This window comes from Salmo salar, chromosome 02 (genome assembly GCF_965601325.2).
Source record: "Salmo salar chromosome 02, fSalSal1, whole genome shotgun sequence".
Classification (NCBI taxonomy): domain Eukaryota; kingdom Metazoa; phylum Chordata; class Actinopteri; order Salmoniformes; family Salmonidae; genus Salmo; species Salmo salar.
This window is the reverse complement of record NC_138292.1, coordinates 53,642,501-53,653,366: the sequence shown is the minus strand read 5'-3', so window position 1 is coordinate 53,653,366 and position 10,866 is coordinate 53,642,501. Positions and strand designations below refer to the sequence as shown.

Here is a 10,866-nt window from a genome sequence, read left to right as displayed (position 1 = left end):
GTGGTGTTGTCCAGTTGAGTCAGAGACCGCTTACAGTGTTGTTAATTGGCAGACATTTTAGTGTTTGTGTTATAAACCATTCTTTATTTCAGCCTATATTAATTGCTAGTCATCTAAGCTTACCGGTATACTTGCTTGCAAGGGCTTGCGCACACCTTGACAAAAAAGGTGCCATTTTGACACACGGAAACAACCATATGCTCAACAGTGCTGAAAACCTCTCTGCGGGGAACCAAGATATAGGCCTACTCCTTCCCATTCCATCATCATACTGTAACATGTATTTCAAAACAACACGTTAATCTGTGTTTTAGGATGAGGTTAATATAAATCCTATAAAACTATTTTAAGGGGGCAGGCTATGACATCACAGTGCATAAGCCTTAAATAAGAAAGGCAAAGATGGCAACAGCATTTTAAGTGCTGTTTTTTTTTCTTCTTTCAAACCCTGATTCAAAAGAGGGGAAGAACAAAAGTGACCTCATTAGAATAAAGTATGCCTTAAATGGTTTGCACATGTTGAAGTTTGATATTATTTGCAGTCGCCGAGTTCCGTAGCCGGCCAGGGCCTTTCAGGGACCTTTTTTCCCTCTCGCTCTCTGACTGTCTTCCATATGCATTTCCAGAGACCCACAGAGCAAAACATTGTGTACTCTATAGATTCTTTTAGAGCATTGCGGAGCATGGTACAGCTCTGTGAACCTGTCTAGCGCCCAATGCGTATATTTCCGTCTTGACAGACAAGAGGGAAAAAATACTCTGGAGCAAAGACAGGATCTGACTGCTGCAGACATTCCTTCTGTATGATACACACACACACGATAGAAATGTGTGTTTTAATCGAGAACATGCGTATACTCAAACAAACGCTCACACACCCCCTCGGGCCATGCCCTGGCCCGTGTATGGATTACCATGTTGCAGCAGGATGGGACAGTGCTGAGTAGCATGAGGTCGATTAGCATGAGGTCGATCAGCAGCCCCTTCCCCCCCGCCTCCCGCAATGCTCCTAAAAGACAGATGCAACACAGGGAAGTGCTGGGCAACAACACTGAACTACTGTTGAAAGGTTCTATAGGAATACTATATGGATGGTATGTATATGGGATAAATGTACAGGCTGTATGAGATGCCACTGTAACATGGTTAAATCTCTCAAAACCACATCTCTGTAAAATACAGTGGAAATGAACACACGCACACACGGAAAAGTACTTACTATCCAGGCCATGCTTCTGTTAGTTTCCATATGATGTATTGGCATTTATACAGATGTTAATTTCTCTTTTCTCATTTTTTCTTTTTAAAAGCAAAGAGTCGTGATGATCATATTGGAAACAATACAAAAATAGAACTTAAAATGTACATCATACACTTGATATATATATATATCATATATATTTTAGCTTTTTTTTACAGAGGTAAAAACTTAGATTGTAAAAAAAAACAGAGAACAATCAATTTAACTGTTTCCTTAAACATTAAAAAAAAAAATACTAAGTATACATGAGATAGATGAAGAGGATGCTTCAGGCACTTTCCTTTAATAGTTAAATGTGTGCAGGAATTAGACACTGCACCAAAACAGACAAACTGCTTTTGGTTAACTTTTCTTTTACCACAGATAGAAAAATAAAACTAGGATCTTCTCTACAATGAATGGCAACAGTATTGCAAAGCTGACAAACGGGGACACAGCAGAAAAAGGGAAGGAAGAAAGGCAGAGAGAGGGTAAAGAGAAAGACATGGACACAACGACAGCTTTTGTACAGAACCCGCAACGCCATGATACCATCACCCATTTAACTCCAGACATTGCTCGGAACCCGAATGGTTATGACGATTAGTTAATGTATGACTGTGATAGATAGCATAAGATGTATTTTCTGCCACGTTGATGCGACTTGAGACCGGGTACTTCACAGCAATTTGCGCATATTGTTCATAAGGTTTTTCTGATTAGTGTTGTGCTGCCTACAGGGAAATATCAAACAATGTTCCTCCCACGAGGTGAGGTTACAGGGTGGTTTAAATTTGAGGCTAGTTTTTGTTGTTTCAATACATCCATACATACAGTTGAAGTCAGAAGTTTACATACACTTAGGTTGGAGTCATTAAAACTTGTTTTCAATCACTCCACGAATTTCTTGTTAACAAACTATAGTTTTGGCAAGTCGGTTAGGACATTTACTTTGTGCATTACACAAGTAATTTTTCAAACAATTGTTTACAGACAGATTGTTTCACTTATAATTCACTATCACAATTCCAGTTGGTCAGAAGTTTACATACACTCAATTAGTATTTGGTAGCATTGCCTTTAAATTGTTTAACTTGGGTCAAATGTTTTGGTTCGCCTTCCTCAAGGTTCCCACAATAAGTTGGGTGATTCCTCCTGAATTTTCTATAGGGTTGAGGTCAGGGCTTTGTGATGGCCACTCCAATAACTTGACTTTGTCCTTAAGCCATTTTGCCACAACTTTGGAAGTATGCTTGGGGTCATTGTTCATTTGGAAGACCCATTTGCGACCAAGCTTTAACTTCCTGACTGATGTCTTGAGATGTTGCTTCGATATATCCACATAATTTTCCTCCCTCATGATGCCATCTATTTTGTGAAGTGCACCAGTCCCTCCTGCAGCAAAGCACCCCCACAACATGATGCTGCCACCCCCGTGCTTCACGGTTGGGATGGTGTTCTTTGGCTTGCAAGCCTCCCCCTTTTCCCTCCAAACATAGCAATGGTCATTATGGCCAAACATTTCTATTTTTGTTTCATCAGACCTGACGACATTTCTCCAAAAAGTACAATCTTTGTCCCCATGTGCAGTTGCAAACCGTAGTCTGGCATTTTTATGGCGGTTTTAGAGTAGTGGTTTCTTCCTTGCTGAGCGGCCTTTCAGGTTATGTCGATATAGGACTCGTTTTACTGTGGATATAGATACTTTTGTACCTGTTTCCTCCAGCATCTTAACAAGGTCCTTCGCTGTTGTTTTGGGATTGATTTGCACTTTTCGCACCAAAGTACATTCATCTCTAGGAGACAGAACGTGTCTCCTTCTTGAGCAGTATGACAGCTGCGTGGTCCCATGGTGTTTATACTTGCGTACTATTGTTTGTACAGATGAACGTGGTACCTTCAGGCGTTTGGAAATTGCTCCCAAGGATGAACCAGACTTGTGGAGGTCTCCAATTTATTTTCTGAGGTCTTGGCTGATTTCTTTTGATTTTCCCATGATGTCAAGCAAAGAGGCACTGACTTTGAAGGTAGGCCTTGAAATACATCTACAGGTATACCTCCAATTGACTCAAATGATGTCAATTAGCCTATCAGAAGCTTCTAAAGCCATGACATCGTTTTCTGGAATTTTCCAAGCTGTTTAAAGGCACAGTCAACTTAATGTATGTAAACTTCTGACCCACTGGAATGGTGATACAGTGAATTCTTAAGTGAAATAATCTATCTGTAAACAATTGTTGGGAAATTAACTGTGTCATGGACAAAGCAGTCCTAACCAACTTGCCAAAACTAGTTTGTTAACAAGAAATGAGTGGAGTGGTTGAAAAACGAGTTTTAATGACTCCAACCTAAGTGTATGTAAACTTCTGACTTCAACTGTACATATGTTGATGTATATGCATGCTGTAGCGTCCATTTCATTTGTGTATATATTTTGACACCATCTGCCTGACTGATGTGATTGGCTGACAGACAGCCTCCTCCCTTGCCATTGGCTGTAATGTAATACTGAGTAAAAGACCAGGAAGAGGGAGTTATTGGACTACAGAAGAATTGATTAAACACTTCTCCACAACTCTGGTCTTGGAGAGCTACTGGGTGTGCAGCCTTTCGTTCCAGCCCTGCAGTAACGCACCCGTATCAGCTAATCATGGTATAGACTGAAGAACACAATTAGGTGATTAGTTGAATCAGGTGTGCCTGCAGGTCCCTTCGTTGGAGAACCCACAATCTTATACCCTTGTGGGGAAAGATGAGCAACCAGATCAAAACGGTTTGTCTTTATCTCGAGCTAAAGTTTAGCAAAACTCTATAGATAGCGATTCCCTGACAGTTAGCCTCGTTGAGTATCCTTTTGAAAGACAAAAGAAAAAGACATGCAAAAGAAAGCACCATTGACACTGTAGTGTGAACAACGACATCATCCATCTCAAAAGGTGACAAAAAACCCCTCCTCTTCCCCTCTTGGCTGTGTTTAGTTTACAAATGGGACCGTTCCCTTCCTCTTAACCCCCTAGGCTGGTGTCTAAATTTAGTAAGGCAAATAAATAACTTTATCAAAAGATTATCATCAAACATCAACTGAATAAAAAGTCACCTAAGGCTTGTTCTCCTCCACTGTAATAAACAGTTGATTGAGGATTATTATCTTTCAAAAAAATGACTAATTTCGATAGTCTATATAAATGCTGCAGCTTATTTTGTCATTTTGGCTTTTAGTTGAAGTCACAACAATAGCAATCAGGGATACATTGTTGCCCATACCATTTTCCAGACTTTTGCACATAGGAAGTCACACAGACACACACAACCCTACAGATGAAGTGTCTGAAGCAGGGTTTCCCCATCCAATACCCAAGTACCCCTGACCCAGTTTAGATTCTGTTCTGGGTCGAATCCACAATACATTCAGTCTAATTTGACTAAGCAGTAGAATGGTACTTTCAGGTTTTTTTTCCAAGCGTGTCTCCACTGACATTCATTGATATTAGGTATAATTTTTATTTTTTTTTTTTAAATCTGTATAGTCAGGGGTAGCCTGGACTCAGGTCTAATTGATCTGGGAACAGGCTAGGTCAGGAGTAGTCAAGGTGCAGAATGAGGAAACACTGGTTAAACGTTTGCCTTTTCTTTTGTTTCATTGGCTGGGAGGGGCAGACGTGATCACAGATGGGCTGCATCCCACATGGCACTCTATTACCTATATATTGCACTACATTAGACTAGGGCCCATTGGGCTATGATCAAAAGTAGTGCACTTTATAAGGAATAAGGTACCATTTAGGACACACCCTTGATTTAAGTGCCTCTGCTTTACAGGCGGGAACCAGCTTGATCTGTGATTGGTGGTGAGCCATGCGAGGGGAACAAAGTGAGTGCCCCCCTCAGAAAACAACGCTCACACTGACCTCACACAAAACACTGATAAAAATAAAAATATTCAAGCCTTTAAAACACATGAGTGTAAAAATATAAAGTACCTGTTTATATATATTTATATATGAATATTCATTGTTTTAGTCTTTGTAATGCAAGGACGTGGAAGCCGTAGGCAGGGTACCCCTATAAAAATAAAAAAATAAAAAAACAATAGGAAACTTCTTTTTTCTCTTTCTTTCCACGAGAGAAATTTCCATTTTGAAAAGAATCGGGACAAGCCAATTGTTTTCCCATCTGGAATTTGGCCGAGAGACACAACAGCAAAAACACAAAACAAAAGAATAGCGGGGCCACCCTCTTCCGGTCCAGTCCCTTCCATGGGTCTCTGTTCTACTCTCCCTCTCCCCCCTGGCACCTCCTGGCCCTCAGCCCACAGCTTTGTGCTTGCCCCCGCAGCAGTGGCAGGCCACCCCGCAGCGGTAGCAAGCACGCAGGGGGGCGTAGCAGCACATGCAGGGGGCCAGCAGCGACAGCCCAACCAGGGCCAGCCAGCGCAGGCAGAAGCGCTCGTCGCTGGTGTCGCACGAGCACGGGTCCGAGTAGTCGCCCTCTGGGTCCGACATGCAGTGGTAGAGCAGGCTGTCCGCGCACCACATGAAGCTGACCCGATGGATGCACGTTTGGATGGGGTCCGGCGCCTCCTGGCACCGCCCGCGCCTGTTTTCCTCGTGGTTGAACATGTCCCGGCAGTAGACGCAGCGCGAGCGCTCGCCGTCTTCCTTCCGCCGCTTGACCTTGAGCTGGAGGGTGCGGGGCTGGGCTGTGACCACCGCCCTGTGTCCCCCGATAAGGCCGCCCCCACCAAGTCGGTCCACACAGCCTATCTTGGGGTCCCTTGCATGCTGGTGGGGATCAAGGCCCAGGGGGTAAGGGTAGGTGTAGTCGTGCTTGGGCGGCTCGCTCTTGGCGAAGTGCACGTAGGCGTCGGCGTTCTCGGGGTGCTGGATGAGTTTGTTGCGCGTGGCGGTGGCGTGCCGGTAGTCCTCGTACCCAGTCAGCCAGGTCCGCTCGCGAGGGTTGATGCGCACAATCTCCTCCTCCTCCACCTGGAAGCGGACGTGGCGTGGGAACATGGGAACCGACTGCAGAGATGGAGAGCAAAAAAAGATGAGAACTACACAGACCAGTCTACAAACTACAAAACTAAACATGGGGCATCTGAACATGTCTTCCAACAAGCAGGTAACTTCCAGGCCCAACTTGAAATACATTATCACACTAGTACCATAGTTTATACTTCAAAAACACTCATTCCTTCTGTCCCTCCCACCTATCCATTGTAGTAAAGAATATAGCCGCAAGCCCCTAGCTCCAACACATATGATTTTTTTTTAAAGATCCAAGTTTTGGTGACCCACCTTCGCCACTGTCGTCCCCCAGCCACCCACCTGATCCAGGAAGTAGTGGTCCGAGGGCCGGTGCTGGTCGTAGAAGTGGCCCAGGATGCAGTTGTGGCGGCGCGGCTCGCAGAAGCTGGGCGGGGCCAGGGTCTGCAGCTGCAGGGGCTCCTTCTTCTGGGAGTGGGAGGAGTTGGACGAGCTGTCGGTGGCATTCTGAGAGACAAGACCAAACCAAACACGAGTCAGGACAGGGTCCTGTTCATCAGGGCACGCAACAGACGTTTTGCATTTCTTATTGGACAGCTCTAGATAGCCCCTCCCGTTTGTCCATTTTCTTCCACTTGATGTCTAATGAACACGACCCACGACTACACAAGGAATATCCGACCAAGCTTCCCATTAGAAAACATCACTGCTTTCTGGCACATTGTGTTTGGCTACGCTTAGCGATGTAATGAACGCTACCACTAATTTTGGAGATGGTGAGATAAAGACAACCTTGATTGGACACGAGAACCCGTGCTGGAAGCAGACTCCCATCGGCCCTTTACACAGAGACCAACAAACCGACCTGCACATGGCACGTGCTCAGTGGGCATTTGCTAAGGTAAAAGTGTGTCATGGCTCAGAGTCAAAATCTCCCTACTTCTGTATGCAATTAACCAACAACCCCCCACGCCTCCCAAAAAAATGATGCCTTCAAGAACAAAAGAGTGGTAAAAATGGTTCTGAAGACTCCTTTTTTTATATTGAGGGTAGGTTAAATTAATTCCAGCTAGGAGACTTACAGCCCCTTTAGCATCGAGCAAGACCAGGAGTGTGGTCGATTGCGTCACCAGTTGAGGCCGACGCGGGGCACCTCTTTCATGTGGGGGTGTGGGCATGCTTTTGAGCTAACTCGGTTCCCTCGTTCGCCTCACCGCAACACTGCGTGCCAGAGGACCACTAGTCAGCGGGTAATCATACGAGAGGGAATCCGAGAGGGAATCAGGCCACGGCATATGATATCAAAATGAGAGCACCACCTCTCTCGTCCACTCTCATTCACTTTGGACGGTTTCTGGTTTCTTAGTCCCAGGTTTATGGGACAGACAGCCTCTCTTGCTATAGAGGGCTTTGGCGAGCCCGGCCAAAGCTAAAAGTGGTATCCCTTCCTCGGGCGATGCCAAGAGCTTGGTTAAGGTTGAGAAAAGTTCTTTAGGAGGCAAACCGGGGCCCGTCTGATGGAGATGATTACAAACACAGACCCTGTTCAGATATTTACTCCGACAGCGAGGCTTTCTCGAGGGAAAATAATAATAAGAGAGAGAAAGAAATGCTCTAGAGCACTCATAGCACAAGACCTATGGAATGTAAAAGGGATAAATTACCCATGTTCATCACAAAAGCCACGGAAGTCCACCAGGCGTGTTGCTTGGGGAGAGGTGTGTGGCGCAGCGTCTGATTTCAAAGGCATACCTCTGCCTTGTTTGAAGATTTTCATCATCTCTTGGTTTGGGTGTGAATGGAGGTGAATAAAGACTGGAGATTAAGGCAAGGGGCTGCATCTGGTGGGGGGCAGGAGCCCTTTGATGTAATTACAGAGTAACACACACACACACACACACACACACACACACACACACACACACACACACACACACACACACACACACACACACACACACACACAGCCAGCTTGTAGCCACTGTGCCCTAGAGCACAGGAAAAGCCAAATGGTAGGAGCTGTGTGTGTGTGTGTTGTGCTAAGTGTGATTACTGTGGGGCCGGTTGGGGGATGTGTGCGACAGGGTCTAATTGTGAGTGTGTTTGTGTGTGCGCGCATATGTAAGGGATATATTTGTAAGTGTGTGTGCATGTGTGTTCCTGTGCTTGGAATGATTTCTGTGGTTGGGGAGGGGGGAGGGGTGTATTTGTGGCTGAGCTAATTATCAATTTAGCCTCCAGACCAGACACAGGAATGGAACTCGCGGCAGCTGGCGATTCTAAAACTACCCTCGGCCTCATCGACACTACAGAGTGGACAGTCTACTCACCAGCAGCCCATTCAAAAAGACCCTGATGTCCAAAAGGGTAAGCCTACACACACACACAGTGTGAGGCATTTGAGCCTCCTGCATCCTTGTTAAACATCCCCCCACAAGCCCCAAAGGGAGACATTCCAACAGTCTGTCCAAATCTCACCAGTCACACCAGACCTTCCAAAAAGAGGAGGAAGTATTGCATCATCCCAGGGCGTGTCTTATTTACTCTTTGACTAATATTGTTCTAGCGCCTGGGGGGGGTAAAGGTCATTTGTCATTGTCCTCTCCCCTCCATCTGTGCCCTGGACTTCAGTTCCCTCAGGCTTTTCAAAAAAGACAGATCCTATCTAATACAATGTGACCTTCCCCCTCCTTCAGGCTAGCTCTCTGGGCCACAGGGGAATGAGGCTAGATTCCAAAATAAAAAATAAAAAAAACAGGGGGGGGCAGCAACCAAGGCGAATTGAAGCGTTCCCTTGAGCAGACCTGCTTTTTCTAAGTAGGGCCAGCTATGTAAACAGGGAGGCAGTGACGGATTACTGACGGGCCCTCTTCCCTCTGACTGGACATCCTGTGGAAACGACACGCTAGGCCCTTTTCCTCTTTGATGCCATCGGGAAGGGAGAAGGAGGGAAAAAAGGAAGAGAAAGAGGGGAAGCGAGTGTAAGGACCTGGACTTCCCATCACTATCAGGTTTAGGATAAAGGCTAGGTACGCCAGACAAGAGGAAAGCAAATGAGTTACAATGGACGGATTCATTGGCCTAGTATCATCAGGTCGCTATTATTAATGTTGAGTGGATAAAGTTGTGTAGCAGTGAAGGCCCATCTCAGTTTCTTTAAGTAGTAGTGTAGTACTTAACCATTTCTTAGTTGTGTGCTTTAGTAGCGTCTTTTCTCTTGAGTTTGGTAGTCTTGTCAGCATCACGTTTTAGCATGTTTAGTTATGTGTTAGCATGTCTGCTAGCTTACAGGGATAATGCGAGATTTCTAGATTTAGGTCATTTTTCTACTTAACCAGAGTCAGACGAGCTCATTGAAAACCATTTTTATGTCTCTGTGTGCCGTTTGGAGATTATTAACGATCACATATCGTTAGCTTAGAGCAATTTCTGGAAGTCTCCCGGTACAGTAGCCAGCACCTCTCAAAAGCAGGGAAATAGATCTTCCAACTACTCAAACTTATAGTCTTACAAAGCTAAACATAGTAAATGTGTGACTTTGACTGATCTTCTATCCACGTCATTCTCTTTCCCGTGATCGCAAAGTTTTATCGGTCTCAATGGCGCTCACAGACACCACAATGGTAATCATACAATGTTCTGATATCTATACATCTCTATGTGACAACGGGACAGAGAAGGGGATAGAATCACATTTCTTATGATTATCAGTAAAATAACCACATGTATAATATATTCTTTACTATGTATAGCTTTTTGTAAGACTAAATGACCAACCACCCAGCTTTGGTTCAGTTATAAAGTTTCCATGCTTTTGAGAGGAGCTGGCTACTGTAATGGGAGACTTCCAGGAATGGCGAAGGTATATAAAAGATCCATGCACTTACCACAAATGCCTTGTTAACTCTGTGTTAGGCCTACTCTTCTTTTTGTATCGTCATGAGCACAGTATACATGATCCCAATTTAAGCTCCAAGACACTGGCGATATCAGAAACTTGAAAAAGTTCACAGTGCTGATTTATTGAAACATTGAACCATGTTGCGGCACCGTATGTTTAAAAGCTCCATGGATAGCGTTAAAACCATGCCGTCATATCTGAATTCCGACATCTTTACGCACCTTCGACATTGTCCTAAACTAGCGATATGCTTACTTCAATAATCTCCAAACTGCACGCAGAGACTTTGGGTAAGTAGAAAAACAACCTAAATCTCAGTGTCCCTTTAAGTGTTCGTGTGTCTGCTTGATAAATAAGTAACATATTAGCATGTCCGCTAGGCTAGCTAACAGTGTGTAGTCAGTGTACAGTGGTAGTAAAGGGTTAGCATGTCCGCTAGGCTAGCTAACAGTGTCTAGTCCGTGTACAGTGGTAGTAAAGGGTTAGCATGTACGCTAGACTAGCTAACAGTGTGTAGTCAGTGTACAGTGGTAGTAAAGGGTTAGCATGTCTGCTAGGTTAGCTAGCAGTGTGTAGTCAGTGTGTAGTGGTAGTAAAAGGGTTAGCATGTCCGCTCGGATAGCTAACAGTGTGTAGTCAGTGTACAGTGGTAGTAAAGGGTTAGCATGTCTGCTAGGATAGCTAACTGTGTGTAGGCTGGGAACATTACAGTGGGTCAGGCAGCAGCAGTTGGGATGGAG

At 44.7% G+C, this 10,866-nt stretch overlaps 1 protein-coding gene across 4 annotated transcripts in view; it reads right to left on the bottom strand.

Moving 5' to 3' along the window:
• Nucleotides 1-1,212: 1,212 nt before the first annotated feature.
• The window catches only part of LOC106585934 (sprouty-related, EVH1 domain-containing protein 2), a 31,356-nt gene continuing 21,702 nt past the window's right edge, over nucleotides 1,213-10,866 (bottom strand). For 2 of the 4 annotated variants that reach the window (XM_014172684.3, XM_014172704.3), the window contains exons 5-6: nucleotides 6,538-6,732; nucleotides 1,213-6,261 (exon numbers count right to left, since the gene is read on the bottom strand). In XM_014172684.3, coding sequence (XP_014028159.1) covers nucleotides 5,545-6,261; nucleotides 6,538-6,732 — 912 coding nt within the window. In that variant the 3' untranslated portion in view covers nucleotides 1,213-5,544. The remainder of the gene's footprint in view (nucleotides 6,262-6,537; nucleotides 6,733-10,866) is intronic. The other 2 variants (XM_014172699.3, XM_014172711.3) reach the window with 1 other exon arrangement.